The 24,969-nt window shown below is 42.7% G+C and overlaps 1 protein-coding gene across 2 annotated transcripts in view; it reads left to right on the top strand.

Moving 5' to 3' along the window:
* Nucleotides 1-18,544: 18,544 nt before the first annotated feature.
* Nucleotides 18,545-24,969, top strand: part of MTHFD2L (methylenetetrahydrofolate dehydrogenase (NADP+ dependent) 2 like) — a 59,707-nt gene continuing 53,282 nt past the window's right edge. Inside the window, exon 1 of one of the 2 annotated variants that reach the window (XM_074950399.1) lies at nucleotides 18,545-18,924. In XM_074950399.1, coding sequence (XP_074806500.1) covers nucleotides 18,812-18,924 — 113 coding nt within the window. In that variant the 5' untranslated portion in view covers nucleotides 18,545-18,811. The remainder of the gene's footprint in view (nucleotides 18,925-24,969) is intronic. The other variant, XM_074950400.1, reaches the window with a different exon arrangement.

Genomic DNA, 24,969 nt, shown 5'->3' with positions numbered 1-24,969 from the left:
CCGGCTTTAGCTCTCTGCCCCACCCTCTGACTGCAGCCCAACTCCGGTCCCATTCCGCCCCCAGCCCTGCCCCTAGCTGATGCCCCAGATTTGGCTACAGACCTGGACGCTGATCACAGCCTGGCTCCTGACCACAGCTCCCGCTCCTGGCTTCTGACCCCACCCTGCTCCCCGCAGCTCCGCTCCTGGCCTTGGCCCCAGCTGCAGCTCCAGCCTCAGCTTCCAGTCCCACTCCCATCCCTGGCTCCTGGGAGGTTGCGGATAGATTACATTATGGGTAAGGGAGGGCACAACTTAAAAAGGTTGGGGACCACTGGTATAGAGTTTTAAATATCTTATATGGGTTTTGACACCTCCCCCCCTGCAAGGATTGAAGTGTGTGTTGTGAGGACAGTTTGACCGTGTGCTTGATTGGTTGTTTGAAAAGGGCAGGAACTGGGAGTGCTTTGTTCCAGTTGAGCCTTAAGTGGGCCTGACTGTATAAAAGCCAGTCAGCAGCGAACCAGCTGAGCAGCGAACAGAAGGAGTTTGCCTGGGAGTTCGCCTGGGGAGAGCCCACTGAGGCTTACATCTTGCCGGATTCTCTGAGTAAGTACTACAACTCCTGAGGAAGCTCGTAGAAGGAAGGTAATATGGATGGGGGGTGTTCAGCTGTTGTGACCTGCACTGGATGTGCTATGTTTGTCTTTCTTCCACAGGACAAAAGTGACTTTGTCTGTACAAAGTGCAAGCTGGTCTCCATATTGGAAGAGAAGGTTCAAGGTCTGGAGCAACAGGTATCGACCCTGCGTTGCATAAGAGAAACTGAAGATTTCCTGGACAGACGTCAGGATATGCTTCTACGGACACAAGGTTCTGAAGATTCAGAGCAGGCTGCACATCGGGGACAGGAGGATGGTGAAGAAATTTGGCAGCATGTTCCCTCCAGAAGAAAAAAGGGAACGCCCATGTACCAGCAACGCAGATACAGGTAAGTAACCGTTTTCATGTTCTCTCCACAGGTACTAATGCGGAGAGTGGACCAGATGATACGTCTGAGGGAAGGGAGCAGAAGGAGACTCCGCCGACTGGAAGGCATGAGATGCACTGTCCTAGGGTTGGGGGTTCCACGACTACCACTCCCAAGAGAAGGAAGCGGGTGGTGGTGGTCGGGGACTCTCTCCTCAGGGGGACTGAGTCATCTATCTGCCGCCCTGACCGGGAAAATCGAGAAATCTGCTGCTTGCCAGAAGCTAAGATTCACGATGTGACGGAGAGACTGCCGAGACTCATCAAGCCCTCGGATTGCTACCCCTTCCTGCTTCTCCACGTGGGCACCAATGATACTGCCAAAAATGACCTTGAGCGGATCACTGCAGACTACGTGGCTCTGGGAAGAAGGACAAAGGAGTTTGAGGCGCAAGTGGTGGTCTAGTCCATCCTCCCCGTGGAAGGAAAAGGCCTGGGTAGAGACCGTTGAATCATGGAAGTCAACAAATGGCTACGCAGGTGGTGTCGGAGAGAAGGCTTTGGATTCTTTGACCATGGGATGGTGTTCCAAGAAGGAGGAGTGCTAGGCAGAGACTGGCTCCACCTAACGAAGAGAGGGAAGAGCATCTTCGCAAGCAGGCTGGCTAACCTAGTGAGGAGGGCTTTAAACTAGGTTCACCGGGGGAAGGACACCAAAGCCCTGAGGTAAGTGGGGAAGTGGGATACCAGGAGGAAGCACAAGCAGGAGCACGTGAGAAGGGAAGGCTCCTGCTTTATACTGAGAAAGAAGGGCGATCAGCGGGTTATCTCAAGTGCCTATGCACGAAGCCTGGGAAACAAGCAGGGAGAACTGGAAGTCCTGGCACAGTCAAGGAATTTTGATGTGATTGGAATAACAGAGACTTGGTGTGATAACTCACATGACTGGAGTACTGTCATGGATGGATATAAGCTGTTCAGGAAGGACAGGCAGGGCAGAAAAGGTGGGGGAGTTGCACTGCATGTAAGAGATCAGTATGACTGCTCAGAGCTCAAGTATGAAACTGCAGAAAAACCTGAGTCTCTGGATTAAGTTTAGAAGTGTGAGCAACAAGGGTGATGTCGTGGTGGGAGTCTACTACAGACCACCGGACCAGGGGGATGAGGCGGATGAGGCTTTCTTCCGGCAACTCGCAGAAGTTACTAGATCGCATGCCCTGGTTCTCATGGGAGACTTCAATCACCCTGATATCTGCTGGGAGAGCAATACAACGGTGCACAGACAATCCAGGAAGCTTTTGGAAAACGTAGGGGACAATTTCCTGGTGCAAGTGCTGGAGGAACGAACTGGGGCAGAGCTCTTCTTGACCTGCTGCTCACAAACCGGGAAGAATTAGTAGGGGAAGCAAAAGTGGATGGGAACCTGGGAGGCAGTGACCATGAGATGGTCGAGTTCAGGATCCTGACACAAGGAAGAAAGGAAAGCAGCAGAATACGGACCCTGGACTTCAGAAAAGCAGACTTTGACTCCCTCAGGGAACTGATGGGCAAGGTCCCCTGGGAGAATAACATGAGGGGGGAAAGGAGTCCAGGAGAGCTGGCTGTATTTTAAAGGATCCTTACTGAGGTTACAGGGACAAACCATTCCGATGTGTAGAAAGAATAGTAAATATGGCAGGCGACCAGCTTGGCTTAACAGTGAAATCCTTGCTGATCTTAAACACAAAAAAGAAGCTTACAAGAAGTGGAAGATTGGACAAATGACCAGGAAAGAATATAAAAATATTGCTCGGGCATGCAGGAGTGAAATCAGGAAGGCCAAATAACACCTGGAGTTGCAGCTAGCAAGAGACGTTAAAAGTAACGAGAAGGGTTTCTTCAGGTATGTTAGCAACAAGAAGAAAGTCAAGGAAAGTGTGGGCCCCTTACCCTTACTGAAATGAGGGAGGCAACCTAGTGACAGAGGATGTGGAAAATGCTAATGTACTCAATGCTTTTTTTGCCTCTGTCTTCACGAACAAGGTCAGCTCCCAGACTGCTGCACTGGGCAGCACAGCATGGGGAGGAGGTGACCAGCCCTCTGTGGAGAAAGAAGTGGTTCGGGACTATTTAGAAAAGCTGGACGAGCACAAGTCCATGGGGCCAGATGCACTGCATCCGAGAGTGCTAAAGGAGTTGGCGGATGTGATTGCAGAGCCATTGGCCATTATCTTTGAAAACTCATGGTGATTGGGGGAAGTCCCGGACGACTGGAAAAAGGCTAATGTAGTGCCCGTCTTTAAAAAAGGGAAGGAGGAGGATCCTGGGAACTACAGGCCAGTCAGCCTCACCTCAGTCCCTGGAAAAATCATGGAGCAGGTCCTAAAGGAATCAATTCTGAAGCACTTAGAGGAGAGGAAAGTGATCAGGAACAGTCAGCGTGGATTCACCAAGGGCAAGTCATGCCTGACTAATCTAATTGCCTTCTATGATGAGATAACTGGTTCTGTAGATGAAGGGAAAGCAGTGGACGTGTTGTTCCTGTTCCTTGACTATAGCAAAGCTTTTGACACTGTCTCCCACAGTATTCTTGCCAGCAAGTTAAAGTAGTATGGGCTGGATGAATGGACTATAAGGTGGATAGAAAGCTGGCTAGATTGTCGGGCTGGACGGGGAGTGATCAATGGCTCCATGTCTAGTTGGCAGCCGGTATCAAGTGGAGTGCCCCAAGGGTCGGTCCTCAGGCCGGTTTTGTTCAATATCTTCTTTAATGATCTAGAGGATGGTGTGGATTGCACCCTCAGCAAATTTGCAGATGACACTAAACTGGGAGGAGAGGTAGATACGCTGGAGGATAGGGATAGGATACAGAGGTACCTAGACAAATTGGAGAATTGGGCCAAAAGAAATCTGATGAGGTTCAACAAGGACAAGTGCAAAATCCTGCACTTAGGACGGAAGAATCCAATGCACCGCTACAGACTAGGGACCGAATGGCTCGGCAGCAGTTCTGCAGAAAAGGACCTAGGGGTTACAGTGGACGAGAAGCTGGATATGAGTCAACACTGTGCCCTTGTTGCCAAGAAGGCCAATGGCATTTTGGGATGTATAAGTAGGGGCATTGCCAGCAGATCGAGGGACGTGATCGTTCCCCTCTATTCGACACTGGTGAGGCCTCACCTGGAGTACTGTGTCCAGTTCTGGGCCCCACACTACAAGAAGGATGTGGAAAAATTGGAAAACGTCCAGAGGAGGGAAACAAAAATGATTAGGGGACTGGGACACATGAGTTATGAGGAGAAGCTGAGGGAATGCTCATTCTATGGAAGAGAAGAATGAGGGGGGATTTGATAGCTGCTTTCAACTACCTGAAAGGGGGTTCCAAAGAGGATGGCTCTAGACTGTTCTCAGTGGTAGCAGATGACAGAACAAGGAGTAATGGTCTCAAGTTGCAGTGGGGGAGATTTAGGTTGGATATTGTGAAAAAGTTTTTCCTAATATCCAACCTAAGAGGGTGGTGAAACACTGGAATGCGTTACCTAGGGAGGTGGTGGAATCTCCTTCCTTAGAAGTTTTTAAGGTCAGGCTTGACAAAGCCCTGGCTGGGATGATTTAATTGGGGATCGGTCCTGCTTTGAGCAGGGGGTTGGACTAGATGACCTCCTGAGGTCCCTTCCAACCCTGATATTCTACGATTCTATGATAAGTGTGAACCCAGGCATCCTAGCCAAATCATCGTTTGGTAATTCTCCTCACTCACTCATCCCCACTTTCTGTCAGGCATAAACAGACAACATATTAGCAGGAGACAGAATGCACTCCTCCATATGGAATTGGATGCAAATTGCAAGTTATTTGTGTGAATTATGTGACCACTGAAAGCAATAATGAGCTGGAAAATGAATAAGTAATCACAAACTATTTTCATGTACGTTTTGGCACTCAAACTATCTTTTAACATGGTGAATTTGTTCTTTTAGAAGGATAGCTTGAATTTTCTCCTCCAGATGAGTCAAGTGCAGCTCTGTTGATGAACCACTTATCTGTGGTGTTGCAGGCATGGAAGATAGCAGAGATATATTGTTTAAGCATCCTTTTTAATGCCTCACTATTTAAATGTTTTAACATAACAAATGTCTCAGATATTAATCCAAAGAATTCATACTTGTTAGTTTTTCCCATGTGTTTTGAATTAATGACTGACATGCATGTTCCCATCTTATACAGGGCACAAACCTTTTTAATAATGACATCTCTTTCAGGTCTATAATGGACTGGGTTATGGGACCCAGCATAGTGGGAGGCTAATAGCTGTGTGGCTCTGCTAACCACTACCAGAAATCTGCTACCAGGACAGTTGTACACTCCACTATTCTTTGCAAAATCACTACAGCCAGCTTCTGAGCATCCAGGGACATGGACCTGGAGAAGCCATAAATAACAAGCATTCACCATAAACACCTCCATTTTCTTGGTGCTTGGCAAAGTATTTCCCCAATTTACAATAGTAGTTCACCTTAAATGAATATCTTTTCTATATTACTTAGACATCAGCCTTTATTTCAAATTCACATAGTATATCAGAGATGTTTGTAGGAGCAGACAAAATTGGTGTGTTCAAGGATACAGCATGCAATAATCTATCTATGTATTTATATGGTCTCAGCACGATAGTATCTCAGTGCCTCACAATCGTTAATGGATTTTATCTTCACAACCTCCCTGTGGGGTAACATATTATTCCCATTTTGTAGATGGGGAAGTGAGGCATAGGGTAGATTAAATGACTTGCCCAAGGTCACACAGGAAGTCTGTAGCAGAGCCAGGAGGGAGCAGGGGAGACGATAATCAAGGACAAGTGTTTCAAGCTCATATGGTGGAAAGGGCATAATTCCATTTTTATTCGTGGCCTCTGGGGTGGGATATTCACAGCTGATGTCAAAGAGAAGCTTGCACAAAAGTTAATTGATATGTTTTATGTACCTTATATTTGTATTGAGCAACACTTCATGGGAAAATATGCTCACTACAAATACAGGACCTTTGGGGTAAGTGGCTGTCTGTAGCGTGTGTTTGTGTTTGGGGGTTACTTGCTGTGTGGCGAGCTTGTGTTTGTCTGTTTGTTTGAAGGACCGTGTGCTGTGGCCGGCAGCTGGAAGCTGTGAGCTTCTAAACAAGGTTTGAAATCTAGAAACCTCTATTCATTAGCTGAGCCTTAGTCAGAGGGCGGGGCTATCAAGAAGGCCAGGGCTTTATAAAGCAGTGAGCAAGCGACTAGGGACCACTAACAGGGAATTTCGAGAGGGAGTGTGGAAAGGTGGCAAAAGGTGCCATTCTTTAAAACCTTTAAACTATAATCAAAACTTCTTGATTTAAACAAAAACCCTATCATTAACCTAGGTAGCTGTAGGAGAGAATGCAGGCAGAAGCCCAGCAGCAGAGTGGGGGCTATTCTGTTTATTGCACTCAGTGTAGCATGTATGATTACCTGCCCTGTGGGCGGGTAGCATATGTGTGCATTCGGTGCAAGGAGCTCCTGGCCCTCAGACTGTGTATGGGCTTTGGAGGCCAGGGTGGCAGAACTGGAGGAGCTAAGGGAGACAGAAGTATGATGATGAGGCCTTCCGGGACACTGTAGATTTGTCCCACCTCCGGTCAGACAGCCCCTGAGCTGTTAAGGAGGATGAAAGGCCCAGAGAAGGAGAGCAGTCAACGGGAGCAGAGGGAAACCTTCCCATAGTTGGGACCCTCCTTCCAGATGATGATGGGGTATCCTTTCACACTGAAGTTACCTCTCCGGAGGAGGCAACTCCAGTCATTAGGAAAAGGCAGGTGTTAGTAATGGGAGATTCGATCATTAGAAACATAGATAGCTGGGTTTGTGATGACCAGGAGAACTGTATGGTGACTTGCCTGCCTGGTGCGAAGGTTGCGGATCTCTCGAGGCATCTAGATAGACGTGTGTAGTGCTGGGGAGGAGCCGGTGGTTGTGGTACATGTAGGTACCAATGACATAGGGAAGGGTAGGAGAGACGTCCTGGAGGCCAAATTTAGGCTGCGAGGAAAGAGACTGAAATCCAGGACCTCCATGGTGGCATTCTCAGAAATGCTTCCAGTTCCACACGCAGGGCCAGGTAGGCAGGCAGAGCTCCAGAGTCTCAATGCGTGGATGAGATGATGGTGTAGAGAGGAGGGGTTTAGATTTATTAGGAACTGGGGAAACTTTTGGGATGGGGGAGCCTATACAGGAAGGATGGGCTCTACCTAAACCAAAGTGGATCCAGAATGCTGGCACTTAACATTAAAAAGGTTGCAGAACAGTTTTTAAACCAAGAGATGGGGGAAAGCCGATTGCTGCAGAGGCGCACGTGGATCGGACAGAGACTTCTCTTAGAGGAGAGTCTATAGAGAGAGATTCTCTAGGTTTTAGTCAGGAGGAGAGGATGGAAGAGGATAAAATATGGGCCAGATCAGACGAGAAACATTCACATAAAGAATCTGACACATCAGAAAAGGGCAGACAAATAAACAGTGACAAGTTTTTAAAGTGCTTGTACACAAATGCTAGAAGTCTAAATAATAAGATGAGTGAACTAGAGTGCCTCATGTTAAACAAACAAAATTGGTAACCGTATCCATTATTGATATAATAGGCATCACAGAAACCTGGTGGAGTGAGATCAATGGGACACAATCATTCCGGGGTACAAAATATATCGGAAGGACAGAACAGGTCGTGCGGGGGGTGAGTGGCACTATATGTGAAAGAAAATGTAGAATCAAATGAAATAAAAATCTTTAATGAATCCACATGTTCCATAGAGTCTCTATGGATAGTAATTCCAAGCTCTAATAAGAATATAACAGTAGGGATCTATTATTGACCACCTGACCAGGACAGTGATAGTGACAAAGAAATGCTAAGGGAGATTAGAGAGGCTATCAAAATAAAGAACTCAATAATAGTGGGGGATTTCAATTATCCCCATATTGACTGGGTACATGTCACCTCCGGACGAAACGCAGAGACAAAATTTCTCGATACTTTAAATGACTGCCTCTTGGAGCAGCTGGTACAGGAATCCACAAGGGGAGAGGCAACTCTCGATCTAGTCCTGAGTGGAGCGCAGGATCTGGTCCAAGAGGTAACTATAACAGGACCACTTGGAAATAGTGACCATAATACAATAAAATTTAACATTTCTGGGGTGGGAAGAACACCTCAACAGTCCAACACTGTGGCATTTAATTTCAGAAAGGGGAACTATGCAAAAATGAGGAGGTAAGTTAAAAAGAAATTAAAAAGTGACTAGAGTGAAATCCCTGCAAGCTGCATGGACACTTTCAAAGACACCATAATAGAGGCTCAACTTAAATGTATACCCCAAATTAAAAAACACAGTAAAAGAACTAAAAGAGCCACCGTGGCTTAACAACCATGTAAAAGAAGCAGTGAGAGATAAAAAGGCATCTTTTAAAAAGTGGAAGTCAAATCCTAGTGAGGTAAATAGAAAGGAGCATAAACATTTCCAAATTAAATGTAAAAATGTAATAAGAAAAGCCAAAAAGGAGTTTGAAGAACAGCTAGCCAAAACCTCAAAAGGTAGTAACAAAATGTTTTTTAAGTACATCAGAAGCAGGAAGCCTGCTAAACAACCAGTGGGGCCCCTGGATGATTGAGATACAAAAGGAGCACTTAAAGACGATAAAGTCATCGCAGAGAAACTAAATGAATTCTTTGCTTCAGTCTTCATGGCTGAGGATGTTAGGGAGATTCCCAAACCTGAGCCGTCTTTTGTAGGTGACAAATCTGAGGAATTGTCACAGATTGAAGTATCACTAGAGGAGGTTTTGGAATTAACCTGGAAACTTAACAGTAACAAATCACCGGGACCAGATGGCATTCACCCAAGAGTTCTGAAAGAACTCAAATGTGAAACTGCGGAACTATTAACTATGGTTTGTAACCTGTTCTTTAAATCAGCTACTATACCCAATGACTGAAAGACAGCTAATGTAACGCCAATATTTAAGAAGAGCTCTAGAGGTGATCCTGGCAATTACAGACCAGTAAGTCTAACATCAGTACCAGGCAAATTAGTTGAAACAATAGTAAAGAATAAAATTGTCAGACACATAGAAGAACATAGATTGTTGCACAAAAGTCAACATGGTTTCTGTAAAGGGAGATCATGTCTTACTAATCTATTAGAGTTCTTTGAGGGGGTCAACAAACATGTGGACAAGGGGGATCCAGTAGACATAGTGTACTTATATTTCCAGAAAGCCTTTGACAAGGTCCCTCACCAAAGGCTCTTATGTAAATTAAGTTGTCATGGGATAAGAGGGATGGGATCCTTTCATGGATTGAGAACTGGTTAAAAGACAGGGAACAAAGGGTAGGAATAAATGGTAAATTTTCAGAATGGAGAGGGGTAACTAGTGGTGTTCCCCAAGGGTCAGTCCTAGGACCAATTCTATTCAACTTATCCATAAATGATCTGGAGAAAGGGGTAAACAGTGAGGTGGCAAAGTTTGCAGATGATACTAAACTGCTCAAGATAGTTAAAACCAAAGCAGACTGTGAAGAATTTCACAAAGATCTCACAAAACTAAGTGATTGGGCAACAAAATGGCAAATGAAATTTAATGTGGATAAATGTAAAGTAATGCACATTGGAAAAAATAACCCCAACTATACATACAATATGATGGGGGCTAATTTAGCTACAACTAATCAGGAGAAAGATCTTGGAGTCATCGTGGATAGCTCTCTGAAGACGTCCACGCAATGTGCAGTGGCAGTCAAAAAAGCAAGCGGGATATTAGGAATCATTAAAAAAGGGAAAGAGAATAAGACGGAGAATATCTTATTGCCCTTATATAAATCCATGGTATGCCCACATCTTGAATACTGCATACAGATGTGGTCCCCTCATCTCAAAAAAGATATACTGGCATTAAAAAAGGTTCAGAAAAGGGCAACTAAAATGATTAGGGTTTTGGAACGGGTCCCATATGAGGAGAGATTAAAGAGGCTAGGACTTTTCAGCTTGGAAAAGAGGAGACTAAGGGGGGATGTGATAGAGGTATATAAAATCATGAGTGGTGTGGAGAAAGTGAACAAAGAAAAGTTATTTACTTGTGCCCATAATACAAGAACTAGGGGCCACCAAATGAAATTAATGGGCAGCAGGTTTAAAACAAATAAAAGGAAGTTCTTCTTCACTCAGCGCACAGTCAACCTGTGGAACTCCTTGCCTGAGGAGGTTGTGAAGGCTAGGACGATAACAGGGTTTAAAAGAGAACTGGATAAATTCATGGAGGTTAAGTCCATTAATGGCTATTAGCCAGGTGGGTAAGGAATGGTGTCCCTAAGCCTCTGTTTGTCAGAGGGTGGAGATGGATGGCAGGAGAGAGATCACTTGATCATTACATGTTAGGTTCACTCCCTCTGGGGCACCTGGCATTGGCCACTGTCGGTAGACAGGATACTGGGCTGGATGGATCTTTGGTCTGACCCAGTATGGCCATTCTTTTGTTCACTAGAGCAGCTTGAAAACTGGGAGAGGGGGGAAATCATGAAAAATGTCAGTTGTTTCCATTTCACAAGCTTTGAAATTACCCATTTTTTATTTTCTTACAAATTTTCATTTTTTAATAAAAAAATTGATTGCAAATGTTATAGAAACCATGAGTGGAACGGTTACCAATTTTTTTGTTTGCCAATTTACAAAAGAGTTTTTAATGAATGAAATCTTTTTGTAATCACTTTGATAACACTTGATAAAATGTATATAAAAACGTTGACAATTAAAATAAAAGGTTTTCACAATTTTCATTAAAAAAAAAGTTTTTTGATGAAAAAACTTTTCCTTTGAAAAATTTCAACCATTTCTAATGCTCATCTTTAGGACCACTGCCTTTTTCTGCTCATTGGCTCTCTTCTTTCTCCATCCTGCTTTCTTTCTCTCTGCTTTTCCTGTCTTTGTGTCTCTCCTACTTTCTCTTCTCTGAATTTCTCTCCCTTCAGCAACTCCCAGTTTCCTCTATATGTTTCTCTCACTCTCTTTCCCATTCTATCTGCTAAAATGATCAGCAATGAAACAGTTAATATTCACTGAACTAGTTAATGCTGACATTTAAAGTGTCATCATTAAGCTTTAGGGTGAGCATCCCCATGAGATGAATAAGATATGGGGGAGTTCATACCTCCCAGAGCCATTGTTGCAATGATTTATACTTGCTTCAAGCTTGGAAGGTTAACTTTGCAAGTAAGAGGGACAGAAACATTTTGTTTTAAATAAAAGTTTAAATTCTCCAGAATCTGAGTATCCCATGCAGGTCACATAATTACATCAAACAGAGTAGGGGATAGACTCCACTGAACTAAGTCTAGGGGAATGAAAGAATAGGAAAATTTGTGGTTGTCTACCTGAAAAATTTCCTCTCTAAAGGATAGGTCCACAGATCCTGTGTCTGTAGCTGAAGTGGGCAGAATCAAAGCCGATTGGACAGCTGACGAGGGACTAGTTCCCAACTTCTGGAGGACCCCTGAGTTTGGAGATACATCTAAAACTAGTTCCTCCAGGCTGTAAAACAAAACACAAATCTCTTATGCTGCATCAGCCGCTTTCAATACTGATATTCAACAAGAGAATATTATGAATATTAAGAAAAATTTAACTACTGCAGAGAACTTTAACCATAAGTTACAGATCTCCCTTTTCCAGGCAGGGCTGGATCTATGGACCTATTCCTTCAAAGAAGGGAACATTTTTCAGGTAAGCAACCGCAAATTGTCCTGTTCTCTCTTAGGGCTAGGTCTACAGATCCTTAGTGTGGGATTGTCTTAGAAATGACAAAATTCCTAGAGAGAGAACAAAATAAAGTCACTGAGAGAAAGGATTCCCTTATTCTAAGGAATCACCACAGCATGCAGGACCTGCCTGTCAAAGCAACGGCTGAAGACTGACTATCTTGTAAAATTTGGTAAATGTATGCAGATTTAATTGTAAGGGTCTTACCCTTTCTCAGCCCATGGTACCACTACCACTCATACTGAGTGAGCTCTGATGCCCATCAGAGGACTGAGTCCATTTGTTCTATACTCCTCAGCAATGCACCAGCATATCCACCATGAGACTGATGATTCAGATTCCTTAGCACCTCTTATTCTTGGATGAAATGAGACCACGAAGGCTGCTGTTTTTCTTATGCTCTCAGTTCTTTCAAGATAAAACATTAAGGTTCACCTTACATCCAGCAAATACCAGTCATTCTCCTTTGAGTGAGAAGTTTGTGGACAAAAAGAAGGCCATGGCATGTGCTGAAAACATCAAAACATCCCTGGCTGCACTGGCTATGAATACAGAAGCCACTGAGATTTTTAAGTCTGAACCTTACTGTAACGATTTCTTAGCCTTTTTTGGCAGTGTGGCTGCCAAACTGTCAGTCCAGGCTAGTATTGCTCTTGCAAAACATGTTTCCATAGCAGAAGCCATCAGACAGGAAGAGGCATCCTCAAACATACAGTACAGTGATATTTCCATTCTGCAGTCATTGGGTTCTTTCAGGGAAAAAGTCCCCTTCCATTGGGAAAGCAGTGTCTTTGATTCGTTCTGAAACTACCCTGTCCACTTTGGGAAGAGAGACAAAATCTGCTTTGCTGTGCACATTGTAGAATTTTTTGGCATGCTTGGACAATCTCATAGACTTCGCTGGTGTTTCCCAGTTGACCGCAATTACTTTTTCCAAAAAGGCATGAAGGGGAATGTGTGGTTCAGACTTTGAAAATACTTTGTTGTAATTTCTGTACAAATCCTCTATTCTTATTCCTTAGAATCTTTTCTAATGGGCTCATCCTAATCACCTTTCATAATATTGTCTCAAATTATTCAGTTGGAAAAAGATCCTCTTGCTTCACTTAGTCCTCCTGTGAAGAACATCCTGACTTTCCTCTTGACTTCTTTTTTTCCTCTCTTGGACTTAGATTGAATGGGTTTCCTAGTCTTCTTTTTCTTTGGTGATGCCCATGAGGATGAAATTGAATTAAATGATGATGGTGAAGAAAAGACCCATAACAATTCTATTTAATTCCTTTTTATTATTTTTTTTCTTTCCATGTATGAAAACTTTGTGAGCAGAACCTTTAGCTCTGGGGCTCTTTGGTGACGTCAGAGGTACTGCGGCTATACCCAGAACATGCCAGTTTTCTCCTACATTTTGGAGGTAATTTCCTGAACATTTTAAAACTTGTTTAAATATTACTCCTTAGAGGAGCTGGAGATTGGGAACCTGAGTCAGATGAGTCCTGAGAACCTCTTCTGCTAACAGACGTCTCTCTATCTTTGCCCTTTTGAGAGTGGACATTGGCCGCCCATCCCTGATCAAAGGGCAACAGGGAAGCTTGGCAACACCTCAGGTGACAGAGCAGCCCTTTTTAGGATTGTACTGTTCTCCCTTTGTAAAGGAAGGGGCTAGAAAAGGTGCCTCAAACATTGCCTGCCCAAATTAAATCTGGCCAGTTTACCGCGACTGGTGGATCATCCTCAACATGGTCAAAAACCAAAGATAATTAAAAAAGCACTAAAGATTGTTGCTTGGAATATCAAGCCTATGATAGACAAAAACAACCCCTCTTGATTTGAAAGAAGAACAGCTCTCCTTTCAAAAGAGCTAGCCCGGTATGACATTGACATTGCAGCGCGCAGTGAAACTAGATTGGCAGACGAGGGCATTGTTACAGAACCGGCTGTGGGTTTGTAACGATACGGCCTCTGGCGGGACACAACTGAGAGTATCAATTCAGGACAAATTGCTTAGAGCAGGGCAGTCACAGCCCAAAGCTAGGTGTCCTTTATTGCTCAGGCACACCAAACCAGCCAAACAGAGAGGACTTCGGTTTTACCTCACTGGCTTACCAGAAGTCATACAAGCAATTCCTTTAGACGCTCCAGTTTCCCAGTATCACCACCAGCACCGCTCCTTATGGGGATGAATGGTTATGAAAACCAATACCCCAGTAAAAGAAAAAAGGTTCTCCCGATCCCAAAGGACCAAGCCCCAGACCCAAGTCAATATACCAGTCAGATCTTACCCACAAATCACGCTGTTGCCAATCCTTTAGAATCTAAAATCTAAAGTTTCTTCATAAAAAGAGAAATGTAGATGAGAGTTAAAATTGGTTGAACGGAATCAATTACATACAGTAATGGCAAAGTTATTGGTTCAGGCTTGTAGCAGTGATGGAATAAACTGCAGGCTCAAATCAAGTCTCTGGAGTACATCCATAGCTTGGATGGGCCATTCAGTCCTTTGTTCAGAGCTTCAGTTTGTAGCAAAGTTCCTACAGAGGTAAGAAGCAGGACTGAAGACAAAATGGAGATGATTCAGCTGCCTTTTATAGTCCTTTTGCCATGTGGCTTGTGCTTCCTTTGTTCCAAACACCAGCTACCCAGCATATAGCATGGAAAAACTGTAGAGTTCTGTTCATAGGCATGTCCCTCATTCCTTGCTGGGTCACAAGGTGTATCTGCCTTCTCTCAATGGGTCAGTTGTATAGCTGATGGTCCTTAATCAAGCAGGCTAGGCAGTGCTGACGCCAAACCATGTGGGATATCACCCAGAAGCACAGCACAAGTTTGAAATACACACAGTATAGAGCCAATACTTATAACCATAAATACAAAAATGATACATGCATACAGAAAGCATAATCACAACCAGCAAATCATAACCTTTTCATGGACACCCCACTTGACCTCCTTTGTACAAGATCTGGTGCCACCATATGACCTTGGTTGCAACAATGATCTATATGGTCACAGTTCATATCAATAACATCACAGCCACATGGCAAAAGGACTATAAAAGGCTCAGCCTTCAATCTTACAAGGCTTAAAGCAAAAACAAAAGTAACAGAACTACTAATAAGAGAAGCACTCTTTGAGGATGATTGTGCCCTCTAGCGCACACACAGAAAGATCTCCAATGCATCGTAGATCGCTTTGCTGAAGCATCACAATTGTTTGGCCTCATAATCAGCCTGGAGAAAACTGTGGTGTTGCACCAATCATCTTCACTGCTCCGTGCCATATCCCCTAGCATATCCATTAGTGGAATCCAGCTAAAACAACTTGACAGTTTTGCCTATCTCGGCAGCAACATCTCCAATAATGGATCTCTTGACAAAGAGATCATGAACAGGATAGAGAAAGCTTCTCAATCATTAGAAAAGCTACGTAACTAAGTCCTGAAATCCCGCAACATAACCCTCTCAACAAAAATAAAACTTTATAATGCTTTTGTGCTCACATCCCTCCTCTACAGCTGTGAGACCTGCACACCATACAAATGGCATATCAAACAGCTAGAGGCCTTCCATATGCGATCTCTGCACACCAGTATGGGGATCTGCAGGACAAAATTACCAACCTGAAAGTTCTCCAAAAGTCAAATGACATAAGTATCGAGGCCATGCTGATTAAAAACCCAACTATGCTGGGTTGGACACATCATTAGGATGCCTGAATATCAACTCCCCAGAAAAATTTTCTGTGGAGAATTGACACAAGGACATTGGAATCAAGGCTGCCCCAGAATGCATTACAGAGACAGCATCAAGAACTGCATACACCTTGGTGCAATAAACCTAGATCTTGAGAAGGCTGCATTAAATAGATCAGCATGGCAACACACAGCACTCTGAGCTTTTCAAGCCTTTCTAAAGGACAGAAATCTCTTGTTAGCTGCAAGGGAAAAGCATCATACCACTGCTATAGCTACCAAGATGCAAACCACTGATTTTGTTTGCCTGATCTGTTCACGAGCATGCGCATCACGCTTTGAACATCAGAGTCACTCAAGAATCCACAAAAAGAGAACATGAAAACATCATTGTCGAACCAACAGACTACACACACGTACAGCTATTTCTAGATATTCCATGGACAGGAGATTATTTTTATATGCTGATAACCTCTTGTATATGTGTGCTCTCTCTCTAACCTTCAATCCTTCATGTGCTGAATAAGCTCAAGGAGTTAGAGATAATTTTGTTCTATAATCATCATTTGGTACCATAAATTTCCAAAGCAGATGACACATTACATGCCCCCAAAGTGATCAGTTTTAGACAAACCAGAAATAACACAGCCAAGGCGCCTAGATTCACTTATAACCATTGTCCCACCCACCTCTGACTCTTCCTAAGTGTTCCTTTCTTTAAATAAACCTAAAAATAAAATAATATAAGACATATTAGACTGTGTGTGAAGTTTGTGATTGCTGTTTGTTTTTTTTTTATCTGAGAAGTTGGCAGGGCAAAAGAGAAGATGTATGTAATATATACAATATTAGAGAAAATTACAATATCATTGTTAAAAAGTGGATGTAAATTTTCTGTATCAGTGCTTCATGGTTATTCAGTTTGTGATACAATGCTCGTATCCATAAGCTAATCTGTCAGTCTCAAGAAGCAAAAACTGCAAACTCACTGTCACATTTGAATCTTTCACAATGCAGCAAAATCCACCAGCTAGCAACGAAATTAGCAAACTGTGACTAGAAGCATACTGCAGCTGATGCTGCCATCATTATTTGGACTGGCTGCCTGCTGTGCGGCTATTATTTTAGGATCTCATCACTGGTTTCTTAAGGAAGCCCCACTCCTACACACACAAATCAGGAGTAAGATTTAAAAGCTCCTTTCAAGACAAAAAGGAGCAATAATAATTGAGAGAGGCAACAAAAGAGAGCAGTCATCAGAATAGGCTTGCACTGGGAAGACAATACAAACAGAACAGGAAGGAATGACAATAGATGGAAATGTTCCTCTGAAAGATGAATCTGATGTGGAGTGCTAAGAGAAGTGTACTGAACATCAGCTTGGGTGAAGGCAGGAGAATAAGCCATAAAACATCATTTGAAGTTACACTGGCTAGATGGTAGATTTTCTGTCTTGGCAGGGGGTTACATTAGATGACCCTCGTGGTCCCTTCTAACCCTGTGGTTCTATGATTCTGACTTTAACAGTCTCACAGTCATATTCAAATGTTTATAATCAAAATTTTAGTGCTTTATGGACAAAGGATGTACAGTATATTAAATGCAGCACCCTACCAACATAGTTCCATTCAAATCAGTGGTGTACTATAGAACTGGTATGGCCCTTGAGTGTGTAATATCATGTATACCAGCTGATGTTACATCTAGTGCTGCTCTCTACCCACATTAATAAGCCCTATACTTTGCAAAACTGGATACTACAACAAATGGCAAGGATCACAAATCAGGAATACATCAACAAATAGTCTCCAATTTTAAAAGTAAGAATTTGTTAACTTAGAACAATAAGAAATGCAGAAATAAAAATACCAGGTTTGTGTATAATGCAGATACATTTAAATAATAAGTGAGTGAGGCACTATGTACTGAGATGCAGCCAAGTGTAATTTCTAAGGACCTACGTAAACACAGTCTCAATATATAAATTGTTATTAGACATCCTTGAGTATCTGTGCATTGTACATAAACATGTATTATTAGAGATCACGTTGTGGGAATATGCTGCTCCCTCTTCTTTCAATGAGGAAATCAAACCCCTTCCCTGTTTTATCATTTTTAAGGTTATTTCTCATAACATTTTAGCAGTGGTGATCCCTGCCTCTTTTGTAAGGCCCCCCTTTTTTCACAAGATCCTGGAATTTGTTCCTTATACCACAATTTTAAATTTTCTTCCAATTTTTTTTAATATCCTTGGCTTGCTGCCACTATTAACTACTGTAGGAGTATGTATAAGCTTGTATGACTTACAAGTTTGCTAACATATAGTGTTTTATTAATAGCTGGCAACACGTATGACATCACTAAGCACAGCGGGGCCATGGTGTGCTGGAGGCTACTACCCAGCTAGCACTTGTTTGGTCACATCTGCGATACAGACATATCCTCTGCTTTTATTCTGACCCTGCCTGTGTATTTCATCCTGTTAAAATAATGCAGGGGACTGGGATCTCAATGCCCTTTTTAGCCATACATTTCTACGATTGCAGGCCAGCAGAGTCTGACCAGTTCAGAGGAAGATGCCCTGGCTTTAGAGGGATGTTTTCCCGGTGGAGATGGAAGGTTTTGTAGCAAATGTCTGAGGAGGGTGGATTTGAACGGTAATTTTACACGTCTCTCTGATCCTCCTGTCACTTAGCATAGGTCAATAAAACCGCTGCAGCAGATCCCTGTCTGACTCGGGCTGCGAAGCTATAACATTACAATGTGGATGTTTGCATTTGGGCTGGAGCCTGGCCTCTGGGAAGACCCAAAGCAGAGCCTGAACCTCTCTACACTGCAATTGTGTAGCCCCTGGAGCTGGAACCAGCCTAGAGGGGCCAGGTACAGGTGTTTAATTGCAGCGTAAACATACTCTCTGAGCTCAGCTAGCCCTGGCATGGGCTAGTGAGGCCAGGGGAGGACTGCCCATGGCCCCACGGCTGCAGTACACCTCACAGTCTTTAAGGCCTTTGTTCTCACAGCACCCCAGGGCGCGGAGGTGGGGTTAGGCCATCGGAGGTCCGGAGCTGAGGCCCAGAGATGCCCATCTCCTACTGCTGTCAATGGGAGTTAGGAGCCTAAGTACCTTTGAGGACTGGAGCCAACCCGACCTGCCCACAGGCACACCTGGGGCCGGGGCACTCGCCCACCTGCGGGGCCTGCAGCTCCCAGAGCCCCACCTGGCCGTGACCGGCCGCCGACCCTGGGCTCCCGCCTTACACTCACACCTCTGCGGCTCCTCCGCCGTTGCGCCCGTGGGACTGGGGCGCGGCGCCTCGGGCTGTGGAAGGGAGGCGGGGCCCGGGCTCTCCGGGTGCGGCGGGGATGAAGAGCGGACATGGCGGCGGCCGGTGGCGTCTCCTCGCTGCGCTCCTGCCTGCTGCGCCTGGGGAGAGGGCGACCCCAGCCCGCCAGCTACAGCAGCAGCTGCTCCCTGCGCAGAGCCGCCAGGTACGAGCCCTTCCGGGGGTGGGGGAAGGTCATTTCCCTCTCGCTTCGGCCGGCGTGGAGCTCGGGCCCGCGGGAGCCGCCTCCCGGGCGAGGAGCGGGGGCTGGATGCGCGAGCCCCTTGGCTGCCCTTCCCGCCAGCGGCTGGGGGCGGCGGTTAACGGCTGGAACTCGATGCTAACGGCTCCTCCGCGAACGTTCGGGGCGGGGGGCTGCAGCGCGCGCGGCGGGGCTCGGCCACCCGGGGCAGGCCCGGCGTCAGGGGGCCGTTCTTCCCCGGCACCCCTATGCCCATTCAGCCCCTCCTGGGCGGCGGCGGGGGCTTTAAGACCACGTGACCCCAGTTGTGACGTTGAGCACCCCAATGAGATGCTCAGCTCCCATGTTTGGGTGTCGAAATGGGTGCCTGCCCTGCCAGACAGCCCCTAGTACCAGCCAGCAGGGCTCTGACTGCGCCCTGGGTTGGAGCCGGTGGCCAAGCCCAGGTGTGCAAAAATTCTTAGCCAGGCCCGGGAAATCCTGAGATTCTGCCTGAAAATCATGAGATTTTTTTTCTTTCTGAAATAATGCAGGTCTGTCTCTTTGCCTTTTGGGTTCTGGGCCTCGAGGATTCCGTCGCGTCTCCTTCTCGAGCCTTGCTCTGCAACCAGGGGGGCCGCTTGGTTTTTTTATCCACTAAAATAGGGGTTCTCAAACTGGGACCTCTCAGGAGGTTGTGAGGTTATTACATGGTGGGTCGTGAGCTGTCAGCCTCCACCCCCAAACCCCGCTTTGCCTCCAGCATTTATAATGATGTTAAATATATAAAAAAGTGGTTTTAATTTATAAGAGTGGGGGGTCCGCACTCAGCGGTTTGCTAGGTGAAAGGGGTCACCAGTACAAAAGTTTGAGAACCACTGCACTAAAAGCTGAGATTTGCATGCACTCTTCTGACTCCAGCAGGTGGAGCTTTAAACAAAACTACAAACATTGTCAGACGTGCAATGAAATCATAAGAGTTGCCAGTGTGCCCGACTGAGAGCTAAAATGTAGGGTCTGCGCACCTATGTAAGCACCTACATTTGGCAGTTGAGCTCCGTGATTAATCTCTCCATACAGTCTCTTGGTAGGCCTATATTACAGGGACTGTATTGGCATAGCCACATCACAGTAGCTGTGCTGGCATAACCCAATTGTGTAGACATAGCCTACAGTGACAGAAGAGTTTTTCCATTGGTGTAGCAACAGCACCTTCCCAAATGGCGGTAGCTAGGTCAACAGATGCATTTTTCTCTTGACCAGGCTGTGTCTACATTGGGAATTCTATTGGCATAGCTATCCAGTGTGGATTTTTCATAGCTCTCACCGACGTAGCTATGTTGATGTAAATTTTAAATGTAGACCAGAGTCACAAGCCATTCAGACAGATTGAATGAGGGAGAGAGAATTGCAAAATATTTATTCTGAAAATGGACTTGTTAATGGATTTATTGAAACCTAAGAAAATCCTTAATGCCCAGAAACAAACACTGTAAACATGTTTTGAACCTTAATTGCCCCTGGGAGGGGTACTTGGAAATTTATTTGTATTTTTAAAAGCTTTTATTTGACCAAGAGCCCCTTTTTGCTACCATTTGTTCTGGGTCCAGAATTGCTTCTGTGTTAATAGCCCACAATCTAATATTTTCACTTTGTTAAAGAGTGTTCTTCTTTATACAAAGACAATATAATATTGTGGCACTTGTTTGTCCTTTTGTATGTGTTATGAAAAAAAGAAATGAAAGATATTGTAGATGGATACATTGTGTTTTAGTATAGTTTGTTCAAGAACTTCGTACAAAAAAGGACTAAATATTTTTTGTGGGAAGTTTGTTCAGTATATCACAGCAATGAACAAAAAGCCTTGTGAAGTCTCCCACCTCAACCGTGTAACATATAATTTAATGTGCGCGCCTGCTGGTTTGCTAACTTAATGCATAAGTACTCTTGGTACCATGGTATGACAATTCTTTGCTCTTGTTGGATATGGAAGAGGCCCTTAACAGAGACCCTTTTTTATCTAGAGTCTGTTCTGAGATAAATATTAGTAACACTGGACTTTAAGTACATCATATGAAAAATATCCTACATGGATGCAATGCTATTTTCTCTTCACTAATTCTAAAAGGAAACAATCTGCCAGCACTACTGTGACAACATTAAGTAAATGTCCACCTGAACAGCTCTTCTTTCATTGTTCTAGAAAATAGTGGAGAGAAGTGATCCCATTGTTCCTGAGATGGATGTTGAAAAACATTGCCTTTTTGTATGACTAGCTTTTTGGATATGTGGTGCTTTTTGCTGTTATCGTTTTCCAGATCTGCCAAAAATAATTGCTTCTATGATAATGAATTCAGCAAATCACATGGTTTTGAGTGTATTGATCTTAGGGGCATTGGGATATCAGAGATTGAAAGGGACAGGATGTAATGGACTATGTGATCTCCTGGGTTTGTAGTATTTCTAAAATTGATGCTAGGCAACTTTATCTTTGTTATATTTTATCAGTTACTGCATTTATTAAGAAGAATTATTCTCTCTATATACTATAGTAAATTTATACAAGCTTTAGAAACATAAAACCAGATTATTTCCCTGCTGGGCTTTCTCAGAGCTCAGTTATTGGGGCTTTGTCTATATAGGGAAAAAACATGTGGTGTAACCTTAGGTGAGAGTTTAAACTGATAGTTAAACGAGTATAATTGCCCTGTGTAGACATTCTTATTCTGGCATAAGATTATCTTTTTTGGTTTAATTTATGTTGCTTGGGAAGGAGTTTATGCTAAACTGGAAAAAACCCACTCTTATACTGGAATAAGAACATCCACATAGGGAGGTTACACTGATAAAACTATGTTAAATATAGCTGGCTGAACTTGCCCGTGTAAACAAGGTCTGAGCAAAAAGGTTTTTCTTCAACTGTTACTCTCATTGACCTGTTCAGTGAACAGAAGTGCAATCTCATGTTTGTTTTTCTGAAGTACTGATATTTTGTTTTCTGACTTAGTAGTTTAAATACATATATAAACTTTGCTTTATTTGGAGTAAGTTGTCTAGATTTTGACCTGAGTAGGCAAGGTGGGGAGGGGGGGAGGGGGGAGAGGGGGAAAGGTTTAAGCTAGGCTTTTTTATGCTTAAAAATTGTTGAAATTCCATTCCTTGATGAAAAGTTGCATAAACTGTTCTCACCAATATCATGATTCACAACAGAAGGAAAGTAGTTTGAGAGTATCGGGGTGCCAGAGGAGAGATGGCAAAATATTAGAATTTTCAGTTTGTTTTTCTCTTTCAACAATACCTTCTAGACAGAATCAATTAAGATTAAATGGACAATTGAAATAATTTACAGGAGTTTGCCAGTCCAAATGCCAAACGTGCAAGTATTTGCCTGCTGTTATAAAAGAGAGTTCAAATAGTTGCCTCAGTTATATAGGGAATCCCTGGATAGTTGGCTTTCTTCAGAAGAATAAGTTAGAGATGTCTCATGCAAAACAATCATCCTATTTGAATTCAGAAAATCTCCATTTTTTTTTAGTAGCAGTCTATGCTTGTTTTACTTTAGAGAATTTATGTCCCTGATGGTCTCTTGAATTAGGAAATGAACTTATTTGGAATGTTTTTGTATTAGGCCCACTATTCAAGACAGAGCAACCGTGTGTGTGTTACTACTTCTATATATCTTTCATAGTGTATTTGTCACCACCTCCTTTAAAGTATGTTAAAACTCGTTTTAGCATTAATAGCAGTTACAGAATTTAAGAGAATGTACTCTAAGATTCTATGGATAGCTAGTGAGCAAATAAATGGTTGAAACCCTCATATTTAAGGTGAAAAATAGAATTTACATTACATGATCTTTGCTTTCAATGTAATTGGTATTTTACACTTTTTTTAGAATGTTTGTTGCAGATGTGAAAGAATATAGATTAATCTTAAAGAGAGAAATGCACAAGATAGAAAACATTTACTTTGGAAGAAGTATATTTTTGCTTTGGCATTATCTTCTGATTTTTATATCCACATGGACTCCCGGGAACTGGTTTTCAATTTCTGCACATACAACTGTAGTTCCAAATAATAATTTTCAGCAAGTTGGTAGCTATTAGCAGGAGGCTTTGAAGTGATAGTAAAAATTTGCAGTTTAGGTATGGTGAAAAAAAGTCTCATAATTGGAATTTCCAGAATGTTCTACTGATAAGTGATATATTTCTTAATATAACATAATTCATGCAAAACAGTGCCATGAAGAAGTAGAATCAGGTTGTGAATGGCGTGATGTTGAGTTGTGGGACAAGGCTGGGGTGGATACAAGGCAGTGTGTTTATTCTTATTGGTTTCTCTTTTCTCTTCTAGGACCAGCAGAGAGAAGAGATTCCATCTTCCAGAATTCACCACTGTCTGCTTTCCCCCATATGCCCCCTAGACCTGTTTTTTTTTTTTATCATTAAAGGGACACTGCCAAGTAATATTTTAAAATAATCCTTAATATTAATTTTACCCTAAATTGTGTCTAATTGCACTTAATCTTCTTAGAAGTCTAAACATCTGTAGCTATATTTTTCTTATATCTTGAATCATCAACAATTTTCATGTTATTTTAGTGTCTTATTGTCATGCCAAAACATCTTCCTGTCTGTAGACATGTACTTGATTGACGTTACTTTGGGGAAGTAATTTAAGTGTTGCTCTAGTAGAGAAGGTGCACAATACTGGTTTTAGGAGACTTGAAGAAATATTACTTCCTCTAAATACATTTATTGTTTGATCAAATAATCAGCTTAAAAATGAATTCAAAGGACAGTACTCATCATACATCAATTTAAAATTGGTCAAAAGTTTGAATCTAGAAACCTTGACGGTGTCCCTTTTTAAAACTCGTTATAAATGTCTTTTTGTAATTGAAAATATCAGATTACATTTTGCATTGGTAATTTTTAACCTTTGTAGGTGTAATTGCACAAGAAATTGGGTGGTGGTTTTGCATTGAACATATAGAGTGGTTAGCCTCTCCCTCTCCAAAAAAAAATCATACTGATCACTGTCACAACAAAACGTGGGCAATTTATTTTACTTAAGTAGAAAAATCTAATTATAATCATTTATTATTGGTATTGTGCTTTATAAAGTTATCCTACAAATGAAGAATAATTTATTATTCTACTGCACTAATACTTGACATGCACAAGTTTATTCCTTTTTTAAATGTTGAAATAAATAAATTTTGTTGATGTTATACCTAAAAAAAACCCCTCCATTGTATATCTACTATAGTAGTCTCAGGAGTTCTTATTTGTGTAACTGAGATGTCTCAACACACGTGGCAAATATGGCTAATTGTGAAAATATATTAATATATTCTGTCAATGTTTTTTTTTTTGAATAAAACATGATAAAAAGAATAAGTGTTTATGAATAGCCCCAAAGCATTTAATATCTGTACTACTTGAAGAATGAATATAATAATGTTAAAAATCAATATGATAGTCTACGCATAACTATTCTTTCTTTGTCCTTACCTTGACTTGAAATAATTTAAACACAAGTGGAAATTGGGCAAAATTTTTGCGGGCTGTTTGGCCAGTAAAGGAAGAAGATGAAGTAGTCTGCAAGAAAAAAGAGGCAGCCTGTGATTATTTTGACAAGACTGTACACTTAGTATATATGAAGAGGAGGCAAGCCCCCAAATCTATTTTATTTATCTTTTCTCCTTCTGGAAAGAGGTTTCTTCACGTTGTTGTATTTCCAGAGAACAACTATAGGCACAGCAAACAGTGAACTTCTGCACCAAACACTGATTTGTGCCACAGAACTATCTACATTTTGGCTCCTGGTGTGTCACCTCGTGTATCTTTTCATTTTATAATTGGCCCAGTGGATTAGGGAGGCATTTTTAATAATCTGGGAATAATATGGTAGTTGTGATGTTAGATTGCTGAATGAGTAAAATGTTGTTAATCTTTGCTCTTTAGGGAATTTGTATTGATGACAGTTGTGTTAAGGTTTTGTAAACTATAATATGGCTAAGACTAA

This window comes from Natator depressus, chromosome 4 (genome assembly GCF_965152275.1).
Source record: "Natator depressus isolate rNatDep1 chromosome 4, rNatDep2.hap1, whole genome shotgun sequence".
Lineage (NCBI taxonomy): Eukaryota > Metazoa > Chordata > Testudines > Cheloniidae > Natator > Natator depressus.
Note: the sequence above shows the minus strand (reverse complement) of the source record. Positions and strands in the feature narration are given on the sequence as shown.